Below are 27,725 nucleotides of genomic sequence, written 5' to 3' on the forward strand. Positions count from 1 at the left end.
TCTATAATTTGAACAGAAACATAAATACATATACTATATATATCATGATGATTCAATATATTTTTACATAAAATAATGATACAGCTAATTATATGACATAAAACATGTTTATACTACCAGAGGATGTCTCAGGAGGAAAGAGTGAAACAAGTATCAACATTTATTGACATCCAGGTCCCAGAGACGTCTTCTCCCAGTATCCCTCCACACAGGTGAGGTGAACGCTTCCTGGGGTCCGTCTGTGGGGCTGGGTCTGTGTGTCTGGGTCTGTGTGTCTGGGTCTGTGTGTCTGGGTCTGTGTGTCTGGGTCTGTGGGTCTGGGTCTGTGGGTCTGGGTCTGTGGGTCTGGGTCTGTGTGTCTGGGTCTGTGGGGCTGGGTCTGTGTGTCTGGGTCTGTGGGGCTGGGTCTGTGGGGCTCCCCCTGGCCAGACAGTCTGCCTGCCTATGAACAAACATAATACAATTCATACACCCCACTCTCACTGCAATTACATTTTTAGTTCATGCTCCTCCGTCGAGGCATTTGTCCCATGTGAGAGAACTGCTGCCTGTGGGGGCATACGCTGAGAGACAGAGAGAGAGAGAGAAAAGTTTGAGAGAGAGAGAGAGAGAGATGGGCCACTCACTGTGCCTCTGCCGTTGCTCCCTGCTGAGGTTGTTGTTGTTGTCGTGCGCAGCTTTGCGCTCGGGGGTTGTGGTAATGAAAGCTCTCATGAGGGTGAGGGCATGTATGTCCAACGAGTTCAGAATGTCAGTGTGTGGACATGCGTCAGGGCCAGGTGAGTCAGTCTCTTCTGTGTCATGGTACTGCGCAGCCAAGATTTCATGTGACGCAAGGTAGAAAAAGTCCACTCAGATGAGGCCACAGAGATGGGTAGACACAGACATAACTCTATGAGTTTTTCAGCTTCTACAAAGAGACCTCTTGTTTGTGGATGGAGCTTGGATAGACATGATGCTCCATCTTGAACTGTGCTACAATCAGACCCTCTAGTGACATCGCCAAGCATTTTGAGCTGGAGATCAAGGTGGCCAGTGTCCAGCTCCTTGGGGAGGTGAAGGGGCTCCAAATCCACTGTGCTTCCCTCTGCTGCCTGTATTACTGCCCTCTGTCTGTTCGCTGCTATTTTCATAGCCTCCTGATCAAACCTTCTCTCCAGCTCTGCCGACACCAAATCAACAGCCTCGTAAAAGTGCTGTGTCGTGCGCCACTGCCTCTGGAGCCGTGGTTTGTAGATAGCGAGCTGGGGTTCTGCTCACCCTTGGCAGTGTCGGGCATCTTCAGGCCCATTTCTGAGGCACGCGTTTCCACCTTGCGGACCATCTCCTCCACGATTTCATCATCCCTAAGTGACTCTATTCTCTCTTTGAGCACATTTGCACGAGGGCCGAGGGCACTTGCTTTGGTTCTATTAATATCTACTGTACAATTAGCCTACGCTTCACTGGCATACTGACCCCTGAACTAACATCTTTTTATAGATAACACAAAATATTTGTATTTCAATAAATCAGCCTAATAAACCGTCATTCATTCAACACATGATTGTTCTTGTTATAATATTGCCATTATAAATACATACAACTATGAGTATTCTTCCTCATATTATTATTATTATTGCTTATTATCGATTGTTATTATTATTATCATCATTATGTAATAACTTACGTGGCTGTTATGTTTGTAGAAGGATGTAGGTTTTGCTCAATGACTTTCTTGAGCATGCGCGGTAGCCCCGTGCGTACTGGAGGCATTTAACTCTTTAGTGCGTGTGTGTGTGTGTGTGTGTGTGTGTGTATATGTGTGTGTGTCAGCCGTCCAGAGTTCCCGAGCGTCTCCTTCCCTAAAGATGCCTCCGTGGATCACATGGCTGTTTACCACCGTCGCCGCGGGACTTCTCTCCCTCCTGGTGTTCCAGAGGATGACTTTCCCTTACTTCTGGGACGATCTGATGTATTACTTGAAACTCCGGAGGGTGGGGAAGGCGCTGGCGTCCCGAATGCAGCGGGGGGTCATCACTTACCTCGACTGCTTCTGCCACCAGGCGAAGTCGATCCCCGACAAGCCGTTTATTGTGTTCGAGAGTCAGACTCTCACATACCGGGACGTCGATAGGAGAAGCAACCGGTTCGCGAGGGTGTTCGGGGCCGAGGGCGGCTTGAGACCGGGGGACGTGGTCGCGCTTCTCATGAGCAACGAGCCAGACTTTATTTGCGTTTGGTTCGGTCTTTGCAAACTGGGCTGCCAAGTCGCATTCCTCAACTTCAACATCAAGTCAAAATCTCTTCTTCACTGTTTCCACAGCTGCGGAGCGAAATCTGTCGTCGTAGGCGCAGGTACTGTTACATTTAACAACCTTGAAGTGTTGTCTTCCCGTATGTGTGTGTGTGTATATGTGTGTATATGTGTGTATGTGTGTGTGTATGTGTGTGTATGTGTGTATGTGTGTGTATGTGTGTGTATGTGTATACACGTGTATGTGTATACATGTGTGTGTGTGTGTGTGTATGTGTATGTGTGTAATGTGTGTATGTGTGTGGAGGCTGGTGACTTCCAGAATTGAGGAGGCCAATTTTTGGATAAATGAAATCGACTACATTAAAAATAAAACTGTTCAATAAATCCTAAATGTTGTCTACCTATTCGATGTATAAATCGCGCCAGAATCTCGCCGACTTCCGAGGTCATTTTAAGCAAAAGTATTTGGCCAAATGAGCTATTATTTTCATAATAGCCATGGGTGTTCTAGACGTGTCCTGCAAAGGACAAGTTGATAGGACACTCGTAGCCACTATGGCGAGTGTTTCTTTGACTGAAGTGACTGGCGAATTCTCAAAACGGCTTCATGTGATTGGACGAACAAAATGTCAATCTTTCAGCCCTGGACTCAATGCATGGTGAGGCCAGGCCTCCCTTGCCCACCCATTTTCAGTGATTTGGCCAATCACATATTGCCAGGAAAAAAATTGCATTACAACTTCTATGAGAAACCACTTTCCTGGGGAGGCCTGGCCTCCCTCAATACAAACGGATAGGGATTCTGGCCAGTGGCGGCTGGTGCTAAAATGTTTGGGTGGGGCACAGGTTATGGGGGCATGCTCCACGGGGAAGAATATCAACTTTAAAATCGGGATTTACAGTCAATTTTAGCATGAGAATAGCTCTACCCCCCTGTACAGACCTCGCCATCCCCTCTACCCCCCTGTACAGACCTCTTCATCCCCTCTACCCCCCTGTACAGACCTCTTCATCCCCTCTACCCACCTCTACAGACCTCTTCATCCCCTCTACCCACCTCTACAGACCTCTCCATCCCCTCTACCCACCTCTACAGACCTCTCCATCCCCTCTACCCCCCTGTACAGACCTCTTCATCCCCTCTACCCCCTGTACAGACCTCTCCATCCCCTCTACCCCCTGTACAGACCTCTCCATCCCCTCTACCCCCCTGTACAGACCTCTCCATCCCCTCTACCCCCTGTACAGACCTCTCCATCCCCTCTACCCCCTGTACAGACCTCTTCATCCCCTCTACCCTCCTCTACAGACCTCTTCATCCCCTCTACCCTCCTCTACAGACCTCTTCATCCCCTCTACCCCCCTGTACAGACCTCTTCATCCCCTCTACCCCCCCTGTACAGACCTCTCCATCCCCTCTACCCTCCTCTACAGACCTCTCCATCCCCTCTACCCTCCTCTACAGACCTCTCCATCCCCTCTACCCCCCTGTACAGACCTCTTCATCCCCTCTACCCCCCTGTACAGACCTCTTCATACCCTCTACCCCCCTGTACAGACCTCTTCATCCCCTCTACCCCCCTGTACAGACCTCTTCATCCCCTCTACCCCTCTGTACAGACCTCTTCATCCCCTCTACCCCCCCGGTACAGACCTCTTCATCACCTCTACCCCCCTGTACAGACCTCTTCATCACCTCTACCCCCCCTGTACAGACCTCTTCATCACCTCTACCCCCCTGTACAGACCTCTTCATCACCTCTACCCCCCCCTGTACAGACCTCTTCATCACCTCTACCCCCCCCCTGTACAGACCTCTTCATCACCTCTACCCCCCCAGTTTTCTCTACAATTTCTACACGTCAACGTGTACCGAAACACTTGTTTCCAACGTGGTCCTACGTTTCTCCTACACCAAGACACATACAAAGAGCATAGAAACATACAAAGAGCATAGAAACATACAAAGAGCATAGAAGATACAATCAGAATACAGTCTGCCATTCCTTCTCCCAGCATCGATTTGGTTTTCCTATCATGACTGAAGGACAGATGATTCACTTACTTACACAAGTTTGACTTCGGTAATAGGTCCAGTTGCAATATCAAGTTGGGAACAAAAGATGCCTCCTTCTAATCCATTTGTTCAATTTGTTTACAAAGTCCGGTAGTGGAAAGCAGAACAACGCATTTGTTACTTCACATCCCGCTAGCCATGTTTTCTTCTCATACCAACCCCTCGTAAATCCTCGGTTATACGATTTTCCAATTTTCCCTGCCTTATAAACTTGCTTTATAATTAAATTTGGTCTGGGTGGTCCTAATTCCTTTACTGTTAATTTCTCCTGGTTGCTACGACGGCTGAACGGTGTTTCTTTTAAAGATTCAACCGAGTTGTTCAGAACATTACTAGCCATGGTGAAGCAGGTGAACGAACGTGACGCCGGCCGTATGACATGACGTAAGCACGTACGATTCTTTGTGCATGTCCCAAAACCCCATAGACAAATGACCGAATGGCCTGAAGTTACCAAAATAGATTTTACATGCAAGTCTACGAGAACAGCCTAGTGCAATTTCGAGTAGACTGAAAGTTGCCCTGAAAGGGGCGGGACTTGAAGCTGATTGGAACATACTCCACAGAACACTAGCTGATTGGACTATGATATACTCCACAGAACACTAGCTGATTGGACTATGATATTCAGAAGCAACACTGTCTAGAAGTCATAGAAAAAAAATCTCTCTCTTCTCCCTTTGGTGGGGCATTGTCCAATTGCCCCTAATGAACCAGCCTCCCCTGATTCTGGCCTGTAGGTGCTTTACAATTGCAATATTGGGTTTTAGCCATGGAAAAATTCAGATTTATGAACAAAACGGAAATAATATTAATATAAAAAAAATTAAAACATGTTTTTTGTTAAATAAATAAAATAAATATAATTATTGCTTTTTTAAATCTCTCTCTCTTCTCTAAAATTATTGGGGAGGCCAGGCCTCCTCCACCTCTATGGAGGAGCCTCCACTGTGTGTGTATGTATGTATGTGTGTGTGTGTGTGTGTGTGTGTATGTATGTGTGTGTGTGTATGCGCGCAATACTATACTACAAGTAATCAGTCTTCATATTGACAGAAATCACCTTGCATATTCCAAATGTCTAACAAGCTCAAACACATTCACCTTGAAAAACAGCGCTTACGTGTTAAATCATGTTTACGTGAAAGGCATAACTTCATGAATGCCAAGTTAGCGTTGCGCAATGCCTCCTGTATACCCCCGGCCTGCTGACAGACCTACCTGTGGAGGGTGGTAAACAGCTTTATCATAAGGACTACTCATGTAGCAGTAGTCTGTAGTATGGTCCCTGCTCTCCTGCAGTGCATCGTGGGTCAGCTGTGATGTAACAGCGGCTGAAGCGGGAGCCTAATATAATTTCCTCTCCCTGCTCAGGGGCGGGGGTAATGTACACTCCGAATCTTGTTTTCACCCAATTATTTTGTTTCAGTTACTGGAATTAAATGCAGACCAAAATGCACAAAAATGATGAACTTATTTTTAATGTTCTCTGAATAACAAGTTGTATGCTGCAACATGTATTGAACAGGATCATGCCAGTATTAATGATGTGGTGCTTGTACAATATGTGGATGGAGATGGTTATGTCAGGTTTAGACTGTGGTTGTGTCAGGTTAAGACTGTGGTTCTGTCAGGTTTAGACTGTGGTTGTGTCAGGTTTAGACTGTGGTTGTGTCAGGTTAAGACTGTGGTTGTGTCAGGTTTAGACTGTGGTTGTGTCAGGTTTAGACTGTGGTTGTGTCAGGTTAAGACTGTGGTTGTGTCAGGTTTAGACTGTGGTTGTGTCAGGTTTAGACTGTGGTTGTGTCAGGTTAAGACTGTGGTTGTGTCAGGTTTAGACTGTGGTTGTGTCAGGTTTAGACTGTGGTTGTGTCAGGTTTAGACTGTGGTTGTGTCAGGTTTAGACTGTGGTTGTGTCAGGTTTAGACTGTGGTTGTGTCAGGTTTAGACTGTGGTTATGTCAGGTTTAGACTGTGGTTGTGTCAGGTTTAGACTGTGGTTGTGTCAGGTTTAGACTGTGGTTGTCAGGTTTAGACTGTGGTTGTGTCAGGTTTAGACTGTGGTTGTGTCAGGTTAAGACTGTGGTTGTGTCAGGTTTAGACTGTGGTTGTGTCAGGTTTAGACTGTGGTTGTGTCAGGTTTAGACTGTGGTTGTGTCAGGTTAAGACTGTGGTTGTGTCAGGTTTAGACTGTGGTTGTGTCAGGTTTAGACTGTGGTTGTGTCAGGTTAAGACTGTGGTTGTGTCAGGTTTAGACTGTGGTTGTGTCAGGTTTAGACTGTGGTTGTGTCAGGTTTAGACTGTGGTTGTGTCAGGTTTAGACTGTGGTTGTGTCAGGTTTAGACTGTGGTTGTGTCAGGTTTAGACTGTGGTTATGTCAGGTTTAGACTGTGGTTGTGTCAGGTTTAGACTGTGGTTGTGTCAGGTTTAGACTGTGGTTGTCAGGTTTAGACTGTGGTTGTGTCAGGTTTAGACTGTGGTTGTGTCAGGTTAAGACTGTGGTTGTGTCAGGTTTAGACTGTGGTTGTGTCAGGTTTAGACTGTGGTTGTGTCAGGTTTAGACTGTGGTTGTGTCAGGTGTAGACTGTGGTTGTGTCAGGTTTAGACTGTGGTTGTGTCAGGTTTAGAGACTGTGGTTGTGTCAGGTTTAGACTGTGGTTGTGTCAGGTTTAGACTGTGGTTGTCAGGTTTAGACTGTGGTTGTGTCAGGTTTAGACTGTGGTTGTGTCAGGTTTAGACTGTGGTTGTGTCAGGTTTAGAGACTGTGGTTGTGTCAGGTTTAGACTGTGGTTGTGTCAGGTTTAGACTGTGGTTGTCAGGTTTAGAGACTGTGGTTGTGTCAGGTTTAGACTGTGGTTGTCAGGTTAAGACTGTGGTTGTGTCAGGTGTAGACTGTGGTTGTGTCAGGTTTAGACTGTGGTTGTGTCAGGTTTAGACTGTGGTTGTCAGGTTAAGACTGTGGTTGTGTCAGGTTTAGACTGTGGTTGTGTCAGGTTTAGACTGTGGTTGTGTCAGGTTTAGACTGTGGTTGTGTCAGGTTTAGACTGTGGTTGTGTCAGGTTTAGACTGCGGTTCTGTCAGGTTTAGACTGTGGTTGTATTAGGTTTAGACTGTGGTTGTGTCAGGTTTAGACTGTGGTTGTCAGGTTTAGACTGTGGTTGTGTCAGGTTTAGACTGGTTGTGTCAGGTTTAGAGACTGTGGTTGTGTCAGGTTTAGACTGTGGTTGTATCAGGTTTAGACTGTGGTTGTCAGGTTTAGACTGTAGTTGTGTCAGGTTTAGACTGTGGTTGTGTCAGGTTTAGACTGTGGTTGTCAGGTTTAGAGACTGTGGTTGTGTCAGGTTTAGACTGTGGTTGTCAGGTTAAGACTGTGGTTGTGTCAGGTTTAGACTGTGGTTGTGTCAGGTTTAGACTGTGGTTGTGTCAGGTTTAGACTGTGGTTGTGTCAGGTTTAGACTGTGGTTGTGTCAGGTTTAGACTGTGGTTGTGTCAGGTTTAGACTGTGGTTGTGTCAGGTTTAGAGACTGTGGTTGTGTCAGGTTTAGACTGCGGTTGTGTCAGGTTTAGACTGTGGTTGTCAGGTTTAGAGACTGTGGTTGTGTCAGGTTTAGACTGTGGTTGTCAGGTTAAGACTGTGGTTGTGTCAGGTTTAGACTGTGGTTGTGTCAGGTTTAGACTGTGGTTGTGTCAGGTTTAGACTGTGGTTGTGTCAGGTTTAGACTGTGGTTGTGTCAGGTTTAGACTGTGGTTGTGTCAGGTTTAGACTGTGGTTGTGTCAGGTTTAGACTGTGGTTGTGTCAGGTTTAGACTGTGGTTGTGTCAGGTTTAGACTGTGGTTATGTCAGGTTTAGACTGTGGTTGTGTCAGGTTTAGACTGTGGTTGTGTCAGGTTTAGACTGTGGTTGTCAGGTTTAGACTGTGGTTGTGTCAGGTTTAGACTGTGGTTGTCAGGTTTAGAGACTGTGGTTGTGTCAGGTTAAGACTGTGGTTGTGTCAGGTTTAGACTGTGGTTGTGTCAGGTTTAGACTGTGGTTGTGTCAGGTTTAGACTGTGGTTGTGTCAGGTGTAGACTGTGGTTGTGTCAGGTTTAGACTGTGGTTGTGTCAGGTTTAGACTGTGGTTATGTCAGGTTTAGACTGTGGTTGTGTCAGGTTTAGACTGTGGTTGTGTCAGGTTTAGACTGTGGTTGTGTCAGGTTTAGACTGTGGTTGTGTCAGGTTTAGAGACTGTGGTTGTGTCAGGTTTAGACTGTGGTTGTGTCAGGTTTAGACTGTGGTTGTCAGGTTTAGAGACTGTGGTTGTGTCAGGTTTAGACTGTGGTTGTCAGGTTAAGACTGTGGTTGTGTCAGGTTTAGACTGTGGTTGTGTCAGGTTTAGACTGTGGTTGTGTCAGGTTTAGACTGTGGTTGTGTCAGGTTTAGACTGTGGTTGTGTCAGGTTTAGACTGTGGTTGTGTCAGGTTTAGACTGCGGTTCTGTCAGGTTTAGACTGTGGTTGTATTAGGTTTAGACTGTGGTTGTGTCAGGTTTAGACTGTGGTTGTGTCAGGTTTAGAGACTGTGGTTGTGTCAGGTTTAGAGACTGTGGTTGTGTCAGGTTTAGACTGTGGTTGTGTCAGGTTTAGACTGCGGTTCTGTCAGGTTTAGACTGTGGTTGTATTAGGTTTAGACTGTGGTTGTGTCAGGTTTAGACTGGTTGTGTCAGGTTTAGAGACTGTGGTTGTGTCAGGTTTAGAGACTGTGGTTGTGTCAGGTTTAGACTGTGGTTGTATCAGGTTTAGACTGTGGTTGTCAGGTTTAGACTGTGGTTGTGTCAGGTTTAGACTGGTTGTGTCAGGTTTAGAGACTGTGGTTGTGTCAGGTTTAGAGACTGTGGTTGTGTCAGGTTTAGACTGTGGTTGTATCAGGTTTAGACTGTGGTTGTGTCAGGTTTAGAGACTGTGGTTGTGTCAGGTTTAGACTGTAGTTGTGTCAGGTTTAGACTGTGGTTGTGTCAGGTTTAGAGACTGTGGTTGTGTCAGGAGGTATAGGGAGTCTGGGTGGGGGGTGGAGGGGGCTGGGTAGGGGGTGGAGGTATAGGGGACAGGAAACACACTAATCATCCTTCCCTCCTCAGACCTGGTGAGTTCGGTGGAGGCGGTGCTGCCCAGCCTGAAGCAGCAAGGCCTGGGCGTGTGGCTGGTGGACGCCTCCTCCCCCTACCCAGAGCTCCAGCCCCTGCTGCCCCTGGTCACCCACGCCTCGGGCCAGCCCCTACCGGACCCTCCTAAAGCTGACCTCAAAGCTAACTTCCTCTTCATCTTCACCTCCGGGACCACAGGTGGGTGCTCACACTGAGGCTGGGGCAGGTAGACATGGGAGGCTGGGGCAGGTAGACATGGGAGGCTGGAGGAGGTAGACATGGGAGGCTGGGGCAGGTAGACATGGGAGGCTGAGGGAGGTAGACATGGGAGGCTAGGGCAGGTAGACATGGGAGGCTGGGGGAGGTAGACATGGGAGGCTGGGGCAGGTAGACATGGGAGGCTGGGGCAGGTAGACATGGGAGGCTGGAGGAGGTAGACATGGGAGGCTGGGGCAGGTAGACATGGGAGGCTGAGGGAGGTAGACATGGGAGGCTAGGGCAGGTAGACATGGGAGGCTGGAGGAGGTAGACATGGGAGGCTGGGGGAGGTAGACATGGGAGGCTGGGGCAGGTAGACATGGGAGGCTGGGGGAGGTAGACATGGGAGGCTGGGGGAGGTAGACATGGGAGGCTGGGGGTGGTAGACATGGGAGGCTGGAGGAGGTAGACATGGGAGGCTGGGGGAGGTAGACATGGGAGGCTGGAGGAGGTAGAACACCAGGGGAGGCTGGTGGAGGTAGAACACCAAGGGAGGCTAGAATGTGTAGTCTGAGATGAGGTGTTGTGTTAGAATGTGTAGTCTGAGATATGGTGCTGTGTTGCAGGCCTTCCTAAGGCAGCCCGTGTGGGACATCTGAAGGCGGTGATGTGCATGGCGTTCCTGCGGCTGTGTGGCGCCCGGGCCGATGACAACCTCTACGTCACGCTGCCGCTGTACCACATGACCGCTTCCCTGCTCGGTATTGGAGGATGCATCGAACTGGGTAATAATCAGGAAGTACTACTGTAGTGTGTGACCAGAATGATGACTTCCTCATATCAGAACCCCCGCCCACTGGACCAGCGCCCACCCCCCCCCAGCCTCTGGTCCAGGGAAGGCTGGTGGAGGTCGAATTTGGAGGACGGGCTCATTGTAATGCATGGAATGAGGAACACACACACAGCTGTCTGGGTGATAGCCCAGCCTCCGATTTCTACCCCCACCAGCCTCTCCTGGTGTAGCAGTAACTCCACCCTGCTCTGTTTCCTGCCAGCCCTTCCCAGGGGGGTGTTCCATCAACCTCGCTAAAGGAAAGTCCAGGCTTATATGATATAAATCTGGCGAGACTTAACAAAATAAACCTGTATTTTCCTTTAGCGACGTTGATGGACCAACCCCCAGGTCACGACCTCTACAACAACAACAACAACAACAACAACAAGTTGAGTGAGTTGACCCAGGCTCCCGCCTTGCTGGGGTTCCCACGGTAACGTGAGCACAGGAGGAAAGCTGACAAACGGCCCACAATTCCTGGAAATGGAAGTGTCTGGGGGGGAGGGAATGTACTGGTCACTAGGGGCGGCTGTGGCTCAGGAGGTAGAGGGGGGGAGTGTACCAGTCACAAGGTCGGCGGTTCAATCCCCGGCTGGCCACGTGGGCAAGACACTCAACCCCAAATTGCTCCCAATGAGCAGGCCGGCGCCTTGTATGGTAGCTTGCCGCCATTGGTATGTGTGTGTGTGCGAACGTGTGTGTGAACACACAGGTTTTAACCAGTTGTTATTCTCTGTTGCTAGGGGCAACATGCGTGTTGAAGAAGAGGTTTTCGGCCAGCCAGTTCTGGAAGGACTGTGTGAAGTACAACGTCAGCGTGTTCCAGTACGTAGGAGAGCTGTGCCGTTACCTGGTCAACCAGCCCACGGTAACCACAGCAACCACACATCAACATACACGTTATATATATATGTTACGGTACATGTGGGAATACGGTACATGTGGGAAAACTAGGGTTAGGTGCTAGGGTTAGGGTTAGGGGTAGGGTTAGGGGTAGGGTTAGGATTAGGGTTAGACATGCCAGCATGTACCAAATCGACGTTTTATGCTGCCATGTCCCCGGAAATGCCGACATAAACCGTTTTCCCACATGTACTGTATATATATGTTACGGTACATGTGGGAAAACTAGGGTTAGGGTTAGGTGCTAGGGTGCTACGGTTAAGGTTAGGGTTGGGGTTAGGGTTAGGGATAGGATTAGGGTTAGGGTTAGACATGCCAGCATGTACCAAGTCGACGTAGCACCTAACCCTAACTGTAGTTTTCCCACATGTACCGTCTTCCCACATGTACCGTAACATGAAATGATAATCTTCTCAATTGACTGAGTTGAAATAAGGTTACTATTAGGGTGTTACGTCTGTGTAGATGAGGACAATGCTAATGACTAATCTCTACTTCACCAAAATATAGTATAGATATGTCATACAAGGTTATATGTATATGTTTATATTTAGTTGTATTTTGTGTTGTCCTGTTTAACTCACCAACTGCCAAAGAGTTCTGGAACACTCACCACCCAGAGAGAGATGTGTTGTTTACCTAGCAACAACACTCTTCAAAATGAAGCAGCATCATTTATGCATTTTTTATGAATAAAGTCGTCCTTGGTGCTCTAACACATACATGTATGTCAATATCAAGGCCCGCGGGCCAGACACAGACACTTTTAATCTGGCCCGGCTAGACAGGTAGTCTAGTGTTTGTATGGTAGCCTAGGTAGTCTAGTGTTTGTATGGTAGCCTAGGTAGTCTAGTGTTTGTATGGTAGTCTAGGTAGTCTAGTGTTTGTATGGTAGCCTAGGTAGTCTAGTGTTTGTATGGTAGCCTAGGTAGTCTAGTGTTTGTATGGTAGTCTAGGTAGTCTAGTGTTTGTATGGTAGCCTAGGTAGTCTAGTGTTTGTATGGTAGCCTAGGTAGTCTAGTGTTTGTATGGTAGCCTAGGTAGTCTAGTGTTTGTATGGTAGCCTAGGTAGTCTAGTGTTTGTATGGTAGTCTAGGTAGTCTAGTGTTTGTATGGTAGCCTAGGTAGTCTAGTGTTTGTATGGTAGCCTAGGTAGTCTAGTGTTTGTATGGTAGCCTAGGTAGTCTAGTGTTTGTATGGTAGCCTAGGTAGTCTAGTGTTTGTATGGTAGTCTAGGTAGTCTAGTGTTTGTATGGTAGTCTAGGTAGTCTAGTGTTTGTATGGTAGCCTTGGTAGTCTAGTGTTTGTATGGTAGCCTAGGTCAGCGGTTCCCAAACTTTTTCAATCAGGCCCCCCTTGGGTAATTGGAAATATTTTCGAGCCCCCCCTAACCCGGTCCCCACCTAGATTGATATAATTATTTGTATAAAGTTGTACAAACATTACATTTTCTCTTCTAATAATAACAAGACACATATATCCAACTATAGTTTTATATTTTATTATGGATTGAAAAGGAACATAAGTGCTTGGCAAATTATCCTGTGCCACTGAAATATTCAACATATCAACATTAACTAATTTCTACTGCATCACTATTCTTACTCCACACATTCCTATCACAATTACGATCAATGACTTGTGTGTGCTTGCTTTGCCTTGCAAATCTTCTCAAAGCGGGGTTGTTGTTTTGAGACTGCCACTCTCAGTTCATTCTCAATGTTCAACTTCGACCTGTATTTGCTTTTGATAGCAGCAACAGCAGAAAAGCCTATCTCACACAGGTACGATGTTGCAAAAGGCAGCAGTATTCCCACAGCTTTTTTTTTTTTTTTTTTTTTTTTTTCTGCCCCCCCCCCTGCAGTACCCCCGCGCAGTTTGGGAAACGCTGGCCTAGGTAGTCTAGTGTTTGTATGGTAGCCTAGGTAGTCTAGTGTTTGTATGGTAGCCTAGGTAGTCTAGTGTTTGTATGGTAGCCTAGGTAGTCTAGTGTTTGTATGGTAGCCTAGGTAGTCTAGTGTTTGTATGGTAGTCTAGGTAGTCTAGTGTTTGTATGGTAGCCTAGGTAGTCTAGTGTTTGTATGGTAGTCTAGGTAGTCTAGTGTTTGTATGGTAGTCTAGGTAGTCTAGTGTTTGTATGGTAGCCGAGGTAGTCTAGTGTTTGTATGGTAGCCTAGGTAGTCTAGTAATTCATTGTCCTGTCTGTGTCAGTGCTGCGTCTGTGCTGCCTGTCTGTGTCAGTGCTGCGTCTGTGCTGCGTGTCCCCAGGTGCCAGAGGAGCGTTGTCATGGCGTGCGCGTGGCGGTGGGCAGCGGGCTGCGGGCGGACGTGTGGAGGCAGTTCTGCAGCCGCTTCCCCGGCGTCAGCGTCAGGGAGTCCTACGGCCTGACGGAGGCCAGCGTCGGCTTCCTCAACTACACCCCCCGCATAGGACCCATAGGACGAGCCAGCTACCTCAACAAGGTCAGACAGACAGGCTACCTCAACAAGGTCAGACAGACAGGCTACCTCAACAAGGTCAGACAGACAGGCTACCTCAACAAGGTCAGACAGACAGGCTACCTCAACAAGGTCAGGCAGACAGACAGGCTACCTCAACAAGGTCAGGCAGACAGGCTACCTCAACAAGGTCAGACAGACAGGCTACCTCAACAAGGTCAGACAGACAGGCTACCTCAACAAGGTCAGACAGACAGGCTACCTCAACAAGGTCAGACAGACAGGCTACCTCAACAAGGTCAAACAGGCAGACAGGCTACCTCAACAAGGTCAGACAGGCAGACAGGCTACCTCAACAAGGTCAGACAGACAGACAGGCTACCTCAAAAAGGTCAGACAGACAGGCTACCTCAACAAGGTCAGACAGACAGGCTACCTCAACAAGGTCAGACAGACAGACAGGCTACCTCAACAAGGTCAAACAGACAGGCTACCTCAACAAGGTCAGACAGACAGACAGACAGGCTACCTCAACAAGGTCAAACAGACAGGCTACCTCAACAAGGTCAGGCAGACAGGCTACCTCAACAAGGTCAGACAGACAGGCTACCTCAACAAGGTCAGGCAGACAGGCTACCTCAACAAGGTCAGACAGACAGGCTACCTCAACAAGGTCAGACAGACAGGCTACCTCAACAAGGTCAGGCAGACAGGCTACCTCAACAAGGTCAGACAGACAGACAGGCTACCTCAACAAGGTCAGACAGACAGACAGGCTGCCTCAACAAGGTCAGACAGACAGACAGACAGGCTACCTCAACAAGGTCAGGCAGACAGACAGGCTACCTCAACAAGGTCAGGCAGACAGAGAGGTTACCTCAACAAGGTCAGGCAGACAGAAAGGCTACCTCAACAAGGTCAGGCAGACAGAGAGGTTACCTCAACAAGGTCAGGCACACAGACAGGGTACCTCAACAAGGTCAGGCAGACAGACAGACAGACAGACAGACAGACAGAGAAGCAGGCAAACAGATGTAGATGTAATTGACGTATTGAGTCTAAAGACATTTGAAGTGTAGATGGAAACCAGGGGAGGAGGACATGTCTCTCCCTCCCACCCTCTCTCTCTCTCTCTCTCTCTCCCTATCTCTCTCTCTCCCTCCCACCCTCTCTCTCTCTCTCTCTCTCTCTCTCTCTCTCCCTATCTCTCTCTCTCTCTCCCCCCATCTCTCTCCCCCCATCTCTCTCCCTATCTCTCTCTCTCATGGTGTCCCTCTCTCTCTCTCCCTCCCCCCCTCTCTCTCTCTCTCTCTCCTTCCCAAACTCCCTCCCTCTCTCTCAGCTCAGTCTGCCGTTTGCGTTGCTGAGATGTGACCCCCACACCTACGAGCCCCTCCGCACCCCCGCAGGACGCTGTCTCACCACACACAAAGGTCAGGAGGCTGTCTCACCACACACAAAGGTCAGGAGGCTGTCTCACCACACACAAAGGTCAGGAGGCTGTCTCACCACACACAAAGGTCAGGAGGCTGTCTCACCACCAGTGATGCCGGTAACGCGTTACTAAGTAACGCGTTACTCTAATCTGAATACTTTTTTCAGTAACGAGTATTCTAACGCGATACTATTTCCAAATCAGTAATCGGATTAAAGTTACTTATTCAAGTGACTGTGCGTTACTATTGGGTTACTACCTCATAACTTAGGCTAAATGCAGTATTTCTTTGTAATGTTCGATAGTAAACAAACATTTGTTTGCTTTTCTCGCGTCTTGGGGAGTGACGTCAGTGCTCACGTTTTCAACACGAGGTTGCAGCAGAATCGCTCACGTGTATCACCACGCTGATTGCACAGTGTAAAATGTGTAGGAGGAGAGGAGAGGAGGAGGAGACAGACAGACAGACAGGCAGGCAGAGGAGGGAACAGCAGCAGCAACACTGGTTGGTCAGGAGGAGGAGGGAGGGAGGGAGGGAGGGATGAATGAAGAGCTAGGCTCATACTGAGCATGTGCAAAAGAGAGAGAGAGGGGGGGAGAGAGAGAATGAGAGAAAGGGTGAATGAGACAGCAATAGAGAGAGTGAAAGAGAGAGAGAGAGAGAGAGAAAGAGTGAATGAGAGGGAGACAGAGGACTACAATGCAGCTTGGGGGTGGTGACTGAGTTTGTTGTCATCGTTTTAGGTTTTGTGAAACCACTCCTTGCTAGTTACTGTTAAATAAAGATTATATTTATTTTATTGTTTAAAAACAAGTATTTATGTTGGGTGAGGCAAAGAAAGACTCTTTATTTTGTTGTTTTAAGTTATTGTTTAAAGTTTAATTATGTAATTTAAGTTACTGTTAAAATAAAGTGAGTTTTGGCAAAACCAGTTTTCATTTTTATGTTGCGGGGGGGGGGGGGGGGGGTCGGGTGACTAGGCAGCTGCCAATAGTAACTAAAAAAGTAACTAGTAATCTAACTTAGTTACTTTTAAAATCAAGTAATCAGTAAAGTAACTAGATTACTTTTTAAAGGAGTAATCAGTAATCAGTAATCAGAATACTTTTTCAAAGTAACTGTGGCAACACTGCTCACCACACACAAAGGTCAGGACGCTGTCTCACCACACACAAAGGCTATCATTGAAGACACCTCTCACCCAGGTCACGGACTGTTGCATTTACATTTACATTTTTGGCATTTAGCAGACGCCTTATTCCAAAGCGACTTACAATCAATACATTTGAATGCTAAGCATGTGAATCATCAGTCCACCATTCATTCAGTCCACGTGGCAGGAAGAGTAATCTAGCTTAGGCCCGGGGCCACTGATAGAAGGAGAAACCTTCTTCTACCACCTTCTTTTAAAACCTTTTTTATTTATTTAATTTTATTTATTTATTTATTTTTATACTGGAGGAACAGAGAAGCAGTACAAAGGGGGCGATAGAAGTTATTAGGGACACAGTAGAGGGGAAAGCGGACGTCTTTTGGAGACGTAGTGCTGAGGGGCAGAAGATGTCTCAGGAGGAGCAGTTAAGGTGTAACCTGAAGAGGTGGGTCTTCAGTCTACGACGGAAGATGGGTAGTGACTCTGCCGTTCTGACAGCCGTGGGGAGCTCATTCCACCAGCGGGGAGCCAGAGTTGTGAAGAGACGTGATCGGGCAGCACGACTGCTGTGCAGAGGTGGTGGGGCCAGTCGGCCAGCCGAGGTGGAGGAGCGGAGTGAGCGGGCTGGAGTTTGGGGGGTTACCATTTCCTTTAGGTAGGCAGGGGCTCTCCCTTTAGCTGCCTGATATGCAAGCACCAGGGTCTTGAATCGGATGCGAGCTGCTACCGGGAGCCAGTGCAGGGTGCGAAGGAGAGGGGTGACATGAGAGTATTTGGGGAGGTTGAATACCAGACGTGCAGCAGCGTTCTGGATGAGCTGCAGAGGTCTAATGGCGTAGGCGGGGAGACCAGCCAGGAGTACGTTGCAGTAATCCAGGCGGGAGATGACCAGTGCCTGGGTCAAGAGTTGCGCTGCCTCTCTGGTAAGGAATGGTCGTATCCTTCTGATGTTGTAGAGGAAGAATCTGCAGGAGCGAGCCGTTGCAATGTTCTCCGCACAGGATAGTCGGTTATCCAGGATCACTCCAAGATTCTTGGCTGTCAGGGAGGGGGTTACAGTAGAGTTCTCCACTGTGATAGAGAAGTCTTGGAGAGGGCAGGCTTTCCCGGGGATGAAGAGGAGCTCGGTCTTGTTAAGATTGAGCTTGAGATGGTGGTCAGCCATCCAAGTTGAAATGTCAGTGAGACATGCAGAGATACGGGTTGCCACGTGTACATCAGACGGGGGGAAGGACAGGAAGAGTTGAGTGTCGTCTGCGTAGCTGTGGTAGGAGAGCCTGTGTGAAGAGATTACCGAGCCAAGAGACTTGGTGTAGAGAGAGAAAAGTAGGGGCCCTAGGACAGAACCCTGGGGTACCCCAGTGGAGAGGGTTCGTGGAGAAGACAGCGATTCTCTCCAGGTCACCTGGTAGGAGCGGCCCGCCAGGTAGGAAGAAAACCAGGAGTGTGCGGTGCCAGAGATGCCCAGTTCTGAGAGGATGGAGAGAAGGATCTGGTGATTGACTGTGTCGAAGGCAGCAGCCAGGTCAAGGAGAATGAGAACAGAGGAGAGGGAGGAAGCTTGGGCAGAGTGGAGGGCTTCTGTGACAGCAAGGAGCGCAGTCTCAGTGGAGTGCCCAGCCTTGAAGCCGGATTGGTGGGGGTCTAAGTGTTCCATCTTCCGGAGATAGTCAGTCAGTTGTTTAGATGCCGCGCGTTCAAGGGTTTTGGAAGGGAAGGAGAGAAGGGATACAGGTCTGTAATTGTGGACAGATGAAGGGTCAAGGGTAGGTTTCTTGAGGAGGGGCTTGACTCTGGCTATTTTGAAGGCCGCTGGGACAGATCCTGTGGATAGGGAGGAGTTGATTAGGGTGGTAAGGTAAGGAAGGATGTTGGTGGAAATGGATTGGAGAAGAGGGGAGGGGATGGGATCAAGAGGGCATGTGGTTGCCCGCTTTGATGTGATAAGTGTGAGAATCTCATCAGGGGAGAGGGGGGAAAAAGATGACAAGCCAGAGACCGAGTGTCGAGGAGAGAGTTTGGAAGGGGTGTTAGCATCGTTAGTAGGAGGAGGGAGAGGTGGGGGGGAAAAGGTGCTGCTGATGTCGTCCACCTTTTTTTCAAAGTAGGTGACAAAGTCATCGGAGGACAGGGAGGAAGGAGGAGGGGGAGGAGGTGGATTAAGGAGTGAAGAGAAAGTGGAGAACAGTTTTCTAGGATTAGAGGCAGAAGAATGTATTTTAGAATGATAGTAGGATGCTTTAGCAGCTGATGCCGAGGAGGCGTAGTTGGAAAGGAGAGAGTGATAGAGGTTAAGGTCATCAGAAAGGCCCGTTTTTCTCCATTTCCTCTCAGCTGCTCTGAGCTCGAGTCTACAAGCATCAGTGGAGGCTGGTGACTTCCAGAATTGAGGAGGCCAATTTTTTTTCCGCTTGCTCGCTTCACTCGCGATGGAATGTTCCCTGTTCTTCTTATCTGTCTTTGTTAAAAATTATTAATTTGTGTTTGGCGGTACTGAAGGGATTGGGACACTCTCAGGATGGTGGATGAAGCAGCTTTTATTGCCTGCACAATGGGTCATCAAATAAACAAAACAATTGGCATGAATCTCTGGTCCGCCTGCAGCAGCTATTGTCCCTTCTTCTCAGGCTCACAACATTCACCACTACATACAATCAATGACATGTCAAAAGCACTCAAACACTATGTCAATCAGACACACAACATACAATTCAGAACAATACTTCATCCATTTCTAATATTTATCCTGCAGAACAGCACTCATACGCGTGTGGCGGAAAAAGGTACTACACGGAGGCCAGGCCTCCTGTGCCCACCCATTTTCAGTGATTTGGACAATCACATATTGCCATGAAAAAAATTGCATTACATTGACTTCTATGAGAAACCACTTTCCGACAGGAGGCCTGGCCTCCGTGTAGTACCTTTTTCCGCCACACGCATGTATGAGTGCTGTTCTGCAGGATAAATATTAGAAATGGATGAAGTATTGTTCTGAATTGTATGTTGTGTGTCTGATAAAAAATATAATTATTGCTTTTTTAAATCTCTCTCTCTTCTCTCAAATTATTGGGGAGGCCAGGCCTCCTCCACCTCTATGGAGGAGCCTCCACTGACAAGCATGTAGCGTTTCAGAGAGCCAGGGAGCTCGAGGAGAGGATCGAGGATCGACTGTTTTCCCTCCTCCCACACGGGAGGCGGTACAGGCGTCTAGGCTCCCACACAGGCGTCTAGGCTCCCACACCAGCAGGCTGGAGAACAGCTTCTTCCCCACAGGTGTCAGGCTACTGAACTCTAGACCCCGGCGGTAGCCTTGCCCCTCTAACACGCTCCCCCCCCTTCCACCCCCACAGGATGAACTTTGCACACCCCACCCATTCCCCCCCCCGCAGCCACAGCCCCCTTCACTCCCCCCCCAACAGGAAGAACATTGCTGTTTTTGCACACGTAGCCTACATACTGTACATGTTATTGATAACCACTGCTGCATATCTGACTGTACTTCGTCCCTGCCTGTACATATATCTGTACACACCTATGGCTGCACTATGCACTATTGCACATCCTACTGTACATACAGGGTTCCCACGCTGGTCTTAAAAAGCCTTAAAGTCTAAAATCCAGCAATCCAATTTATAAGGCTTAAAAAGGTCTCCAATTTCAGTTATTTGGTCAGAAAATTTGGTGCTAGGTCTTAAAAATGAGATCCTGCAAGGAAATCAGTCCGACCACATCTATGTACGCGGAAATGAATCAAGCTGCAACCAAACAAATGCCAATTCGCTTCCTTTTTTTGTCTGTATGGCAGTGAAATCCCTAATTTCATCACCTCGAGGATGACAAAAAGCTATCATACGGTGTCACGAATAGGTCTAAAATGATATTCAAAGAGGTCTAAAAAAGGTCTTAAATTTCACTTGTTGAAACTTGTAGGAACCCTGTACATAGCTTGGCTCTGTTTGTACATACACACCTATGACTTGCACTGTGCACTATCTGGCTGGATGCCAAGATTTCGTTGTTACTGTACTTTGCCACTGTACTATGCCAATGACAATTACATTGAATCTGAATCTGGTCAGGACGCTGTCTCACCATACACAAAGGTCAGAGGGCTGTCTCACCACACACAAAGGTCAGGGGGCTGTCTCACCACACACAAAGGTCAAAGGTCAGGGGGCTGTCTCACCACACACAAAGGTCAAAGGTCAGGGGGCTGTCTCACCACACACAAAGGTCAGGACGACAGCACCAACATTCATATCAGCCTGCACACACACAGGCTGATAAGTGTGTGTGTGTGTGTGTGTGTGTGTGTGTGTGTGTGTGCGTGCGTGTCCACAGGAGAGACAGGGCTCCTGGTGGCTCCAGTCTCGGCCCTGAACCCGTTCCTGGGCTACGCGGGGAGCGAGCAGCAGTCTGAGAGGAAGCTGCTGCGTGACGTGTTCAGACAGGGAGACGTGTTCTTCAACACGGGAGACCTGATGATGCAGGACCACCACGACTTCATCCACTTCAGAGACCGCATAGGAGATACATTCAGGTGCGTGTGCGTGTGTGTGTGTGTGTGTATGTGTGTTTGGTTTCGAGGTTTTATATGTTTTGTAGACGCTCCACTAGCTGTCCACAAACTGGGGGTCTGGTAGTCATGGGAGGACTATCCTTCCCTCTCTCTCCCTCTCTCTCCCCCTCTCTCCCCCTCTCTCTCCCTCTCTCTCCCCCTCTCTGCCCCCCTATACTCTCTTCTCTCCCCCTGGGTTGAGCCTGATCCAAGTTGGCACCTACCCCCCCCCCACCATGGTCCATTCATAAAAACCATGAGTGACACAAGGAGGTTCTCCTCAAAGAGTGTGTGAGTGTGTGAGTGTGTGTGTGTGTGTGTGTGTGTGTGTTTCTGTGTGTGTGTGTGTGTGAATGCCTGTGAACTCTCAGCGCTGCTCCTCTAATTAGAATGAAGCCCCTCAGACCCTTTCTCCCCCCCCTCCCCCAGTCCTGTCCCATGGTTGTCGAAGGGTCTGTTCCGAGGGCTTTATGGGATGTGGTGGTTACCATGACGAGGAGATAAAGGATAAAGAGGCTTGTTAGGGGGTGTGTCCTGGGTCAGAAGCTTGGGCCCGTTGCCATGGTGAAATGTTTGGGGAGCGCTCTGGGTCACAATGCTGTCGTTTGTCTCCCCTCTCCTCTGCGTGTGTGTGTGTGTGTGTGTGTGTGTGTGTGTGTGTGTGGGTGTGGGTGGTTGGGTGGGTGGTATAGGTTCCTAACAGCGAAAATATACCGCAAGCGTCAACCATTTACATTTACATTTACATTTTTGGCATTTAGCAGACGTCTTATTCCAAAGCGACTTACAATCAATACATTTGACTAAGCAAGTGAATCATCAATCCACCAGTCGTATCAGGAAGAGTAATCTAGCTCAGGCCCGGGGCCATTGGCAGTCTCTGTGATAGAAGGAAAACATTTTTATTTTATTTATTTTTAAATATATATATATATATATATATATATGACACCGGAGAACAGAGAGACAGTATAAGGGGGGCAGTAGAAGTCATAGGGGACACAGTAAAGGGGAAAAGCGTGTGTCTCAGGAGACGCAGTGCTGGGGGGTAGTGGATGTCTCAGGAGGAGTTAAAGTGTAACCTGAAGAGATGGGTCTTCAGTCTCCAACGGAAGATGGGTCAACCTCAGGCTACGCTATGGCTACGCTAACCTGTTAACCAGTGGTGGGCCGTCAGGGCCAGCAAGGCCTTCTCTGCTGGCCTAAACATCATCAGAATATACATTTAATTTTGATATATTTTTTCTACAAATATGTATTAAATTATTCCCGTAGTCTATTCTCTTCATTTCATAGCTTTCCTCTTGGTTGCGCTGCTTCCAGACATTTGGAGGGCTGGCCTTTAGCTTTTATCCAATCATATAATTTCAGCCTGTGTTGCCAGGGTACCAAGAAATCTGCCCGCCTGCAGATTCAACAGTGGCGCGAGTACAGATTGTAATTTAAAGTGAACGAGAAAAGAGCTGTGGCGTACCGTGGTCAGATCTCGAGTTGGCGAGCAAATCCAAGCAAATCCGACGAACGCGCCTGCTGGATGGCGGAGCACCTGATCAGCACCTGCACGTCTTTTGATTGGATACAAACTATTGAGAGGCGGAGCCTACAAGCAGCCACAATGGCTGAAGGAGGAGAAGAGGTAGATTTGGTGGCAGATATTATAACAACAAAGAAGAACCTTCTAAGAAAAGCTAGACATAATCAAAAGAGAACGGCCAACCGCGACCTTAGCGAGGCTATCCATGTAAAAAAGGACTTATTGGTGGAACTGATAAACTGTACAACAGAGACATTGAAGTCTTCTTGAGGAAAGAAAGGAGGATGGATTTTGTGTTCAAATAATCAGTTGTTTTGGTGAGTACAAAGCATTTAATTTTTTCTGCGAGAGATGTAGATATACGGAGCGACCCTGGGGTCCGTAGATAGAGTGTGTGGTGTGGTGCGGTGCACTGGCTCAGCTGTGTGAGTAAGTGGGGCTTCAATGCGATCTTTTAATCCCTTCCCGGGGTGCTATATATTGTAATATTGTACTCGTTAAAAGGGATGACACTTGTGTGGTAGTAAAACAAACTTGTGATCTAATTTTTCCGTTCTCCTCTGCTCCGATATGCCAATACCTAACTTCCGTGCCCTCTTAAAGGGGTATACCCCTATATCAGATATGAACATCACAGCAACGCCCGGTTATATTGTGTTTCTGTCTAAATGTATAGTTTCTAGAGCCATGGCGTGTCATAATGATGGTATTAAGAGGTGGAATAATTCAGGTAGGACATCACTGAAGGCCTAGGTGTGAAATGCACCGCCCGCCACTGCTGTTAACATGGGCTGTATGGCTGCTCTAACCTGTTAACATGGGCTGTATGGCTGCTCTAACCTGCTAACATGGGCTGTATGGCTGCTCTAACCTGTAAACATGGGCTGTATGGCTGCTCTAACCTGTTAACATGGGCTGTGTGGCTACTCTAACCTGTTAACATGGGCTGTAGGGCTGCTCTAACCTGTTAACATGGACTGTATGGCTGCTCTAACCTGCTAACATGGGCTGTATGGCTGCTTTAACCTGTTAACATGGGCTGTATGGCTGCTCTAACCTGCTAACATGGGCAGTATGGCTGCTCTAACCTGCTAACATGGGCTGTATGGCTGCTCTAACCTGTAAACATGGGCTGTATGGCTGCTCTAACCTGTTAACATGGGCTGTGTGGCTACTCTAACCTGTTAACATGGGCTGTAGGGCTGCTCTAACCTGTTAACATGGACTGTATGGCTGCTCTAATCTGCTAACATGGGCTGTATGGCTGCTTTAACCTGTTAACATGGGCTGTATGGCTGCTCTAACCTGCTAACATGGGCAGTATGGCTGCTCTAACCTGCTAACATGGGCTGTATGGCTGCTCTAACCTGTTAACATGGGCTGTATGGCTGCTCTGACCTGCTAACATGGGCTGTATGGCTGCTCTAACCTGTTAACATGGGCTGTATGGCTGCTTTAACCTGTTAACATGGGCTGTATGGCTGCTCTAACCTGTTAACATTGGTTGAGAATGTTTATTTTGGTCCCTTATACAATTCACAATACATATATTAAAAAAAAAATGTACAGAGTCACAATGCGTACCAGGACCAAAAAGGTGTAGGCTGAAGCCATGGCTTATTGCGCCTACCCTTTTTACATGCATGTTTTCTTTCCCCATGAGTGCATAATCAAAAACAACAACAACAAAATGTCACTTGCGCATCTTAACAGAAAACTCAAAAGTACCAAACAAAAAACGATATTAATGCGCCTACCCTTTTTACATGAGTAAAAAGGGTAGGCGGGTAGGCGTAAGTGCATAATCAAGACATAGAAACATTTATAAACAACATTTTACTTACGCATGTTAACAAGGGCTAACATGGGCTGTATGGCTGCTTTGACCTGTTAACATGGGCTGTATGGCTGCTCTAACCTGTTAACATGGGCTGTATGGCTGCTTTAATCTATTAACATGGGCTGTATGGTTAACCATGACTGCACATTCACTGCCATCTAGTGGTCACTAGTGGACAGTGCAGGGAGGCAGGCAATGGGATTGGATGCTCTAGACTGGCAGACTGGCAGACTGGCAGGCAGGCAGGCAGACAGACAGGCAGACAGACACGCAGGCAGACAGGCAGGCAGACAGACAGGCAGACAGACAGGCAGGCAGACAGACAGACAGACAGACACATGCAGACGGCACATCCAGTCTGTTGATGTGTGTATCTCTGGTTTCCTCCCTCCCTCCCTCTCTCTCTCTCTCTCTCTCTCTCTCTCTCTCTCTCTCTCTCTCTCTCTCTCTCTCTCTCTCTCTCTCTCTCTCTCTCTCTCAGGTGGAAAGGAGAGAACGTGGCCACCACAGAGGTGTCAGAGGTTCTAGGAAGTCTCCATTTCCTACAGGAAGTCAACGTCTACGGCGTGTCTGTCCCAGGTCGGCCACGCCCCCTCCATGACATCATCACTACCAACACACGACTGAGCATGATGACATCATCACTACCAACACACACCTAGGCATGATGACATCATCACAACCAACACACACCAGAGCATGATGACATCATCACTACCAACACACACCCGAGCATGATGACATCATCACTACCAACACACACCTGAGCATGATGACATCATCACTACCAACACACACCTGAGCATGATGACATCATCACTACCAACACACACCTGAGCATGATGACATAATTTACTACTACTAATAATAATAATAACAATAATAAATCACCCACTGTTACTTATTGAGAGAACAATGTATGACTATGTAGAAACAACAACACCAACAACAACGTTGGTTGTCATGGCAGTGAAGCGTCCTCCCCCATCCTGCCCGCGTCCTCCCCCATCCTGGTACCTGTCTGAGGGTGGTGGTTGCCTAGGGGACAGTGAGTGGTTGCCTAGGGGACAGTGAGTTGGACTAGTGATCAGAATGTCACGAGTTCAAATCCCTCCTGGGAACACCACCACTAGTGTGTCCTTGAGTAAGACACTCAGCCCTCAGTTACTCTGGAATCTCTCATTGGAAGTCGCCATGGATAAAAGTGTCTGAATGGCTAAAATGTAAAATGAGTAAAAATCTCCAGCACTGAGACTGATTGTGTCCATGTGTTATAACATGTGTTATACTACATCCATGTGTTATAATAATAATATCCATGTGTTATAATAATAATATCCATGTGTTATAATAATAATATCTATGTGTTATAATAATTATAATAATAATATGTGTTATAACATGTGTTATACTACATCCATGTGTTATAATAATAATATCCATGTGTTATAATAATAATATCTATGTGTTATAATAATTATAATAATAATAATATGTCTTATAACATGTGTTATACTACATCCATGTGTTATAATAATAATATCCATGTGTTATAATAATAATATCCATGTGTTATAATAATAATATCCATGTGTTATAATAATAATATCCATGTGTTATAATAATAATAATAATAATATGTGTTATAAAATGTGTTATACTACATCCATGTGTTATAATAATAATGTCCATGTGTTATAATAATATGTGTTATAACATGTGTTACACTACATCCATGTGTTATAACATGTGTTATACTACATCCATATATTATACTATATCCATGTGTTATAATAATACTAATACTAATAATAACATGTGTTATACTACATCCAAGTGTTATAATAATAATAACATGTGTTATAACGTGTGTTATACAGGGTATGAGGGACGTGTTGGCATGGCAGCTGTGGTGCTGCAGGGTGACCAGGTGCTGCAGGGAGGGCTCCTCTACCGCCACCTGGTGGAGAACCTCCCCGCCTACTCCTGGCCCTGGTTCCTACGGATACAGGTGAGGTCATGCTCATCAGCGGTGTTGACAGGTAACCGTGGTAACGCTGGCAACCCTTGGTGTCAGTCATACAGAGGTGAAGTTGTTCTAGTTGACATGTTGATTCTGCTGCATATTGACACGTCTCTCTCTCTCTCCCCCCCTCTCTCTCTCTCTCCCCCCCCTCTCTCTCCCTCTCCCTCTCTCTCTCTCTCTCTCTCTCACCCTCTCTCCCCCTCTCTCTCTCTCCTCCCCCTCTCTCTCTCTCCCTCTCTCTCTCTCTCTCTCTCTCTCTCTCCCTCTCTCTCCCGCCCCCCCCAGACCTCTATAGACGTGACTGAGACCTTTAAGCAGCAGAAGGGTCAGCTGGTCCAGGAGGGCTTCAGCCCCGCCTCTGTCCCCTCCCCCCTCTACTTCCTGGACCTCTCCCAGGAAGACTACGTCCCCCTCACCCCGGCCCTCTATGATGACATCATCTCCGGAAAGATACGTCTCTAGACCGGAGATCTCGTCCCGCTCACCCTGTCCCTATATGATGACCTCATTACACCCCGCTCACCCTGTCCCTGTTTGATGACCTCATTACACCCCGCACACCCTGTCCCTGTTTGATGACCTCATTACACCCCACTCACCCTGTCCCTGTTTGATGACCTCATTACACCCCACTCACCCTGTCCCTGTTTGATGACCTCATTACACCCCGCTCACCCTGTCCCTGTTTGATGACCTCATTACACCCCGCTCACCCTGTCCCTGTTTGATGACCTCATTACACCCCGTTCACCCTGTCCCTGTTTGATGACCTCATTACACCCCGCTCACCCTGTCCCTGTTTGATGACCTCATTACACCCCGCTCACCCTGTCCCTGTTTGATGACCTCATTACACCCCATTCACCCTGTCCCTGTTTGATGACCTCATTACATTGATAGACTCAAGTATATCCAGCTGCATCCTACACGCGCTCCACCCGGACGCATGGAGACCATATTTGGTTCGAGCGCGTCATCATACCGCGCCTGCATATTTGCATATTTGGTTCGGACTACGTCATCGCCTTACTATGGTGGCTGAGGACGATTTCAAGTTCGTATTTCAAGTATTTATGGATATGACAGATCATTCGCTTACTATGCATTTCGATATGAGATGCATTTTTGTATTTCAAGTACCGATCGTATTTATGGATATTTTGATATGAGATAGATCATTTATGAGATCGATACTTTTCGTATTTCAAGTATTTATGGATATGACAGATAATTTTCGTCCTATTCACTTAATGCTTAGTTTTTTTAAACAAACCAAATAAACACATTTCCAGCAATGGATTCTACAGTTAGGCCCATATATATTTGGTCACAGACAGAATTTGTGTTATTTTAGCTGTTTACCAA

At 47.5% G+C, this 27,725-nt stretch overlaps 1 protein-coding gene across 1 annotated transcript; it reads left to right on the forward strand.

Annotated features, from left to right (window-relative positions):
- Nucleotides 1-1,850: 1,850 nt before the first annotated feature.
- Nucleotides 1,851-27,069, forward strand: LOC308150220 (long-chain fatty acid transport protein 6; the record flags this gene model as incomplete). Its single annotated transcript, XM_080523074.1, has 10 exons — nucleotides 1,851-2,337; nucleotides 9,430-9,633; nucleotides 10,260-10,418; nucleotides 11,212-11,336; nucleotides 13,640-13,834; nucleotides 15,153-15,243; nucleotides 20,744-20,942; nucleotides 24,816-24,913; nucleotides 26,215-26,345; nucleotides 26,646-27,069. 10 exons carry the CDS (start codon nucleotides 1,851-1,853, stop codon nucleotides 26,820-26,822), a joined length of 1,866 nt encoding a protein of 621 aa, XP_080379200.1. The 3' UTR covers nucleotides 26,823-27,069.
- Between the last annotated feature and the right edge of the window lie 656 nt (nucleotides 27,070-27,725).

The sequence above is a fragment of the Nansenia antarctica genome, assembly GCF_963989245.1.
Source record: "Nansenia antarctica genome assembly, chromosome: 2".
Classification (NCBI taxonomy): domain Eukaryota; kingdom Metazoa; phylum Chordata; class Actinopteri; order Argentiniformes; family Microstomatidae; genus Nansenia; species Nansenia antarctica.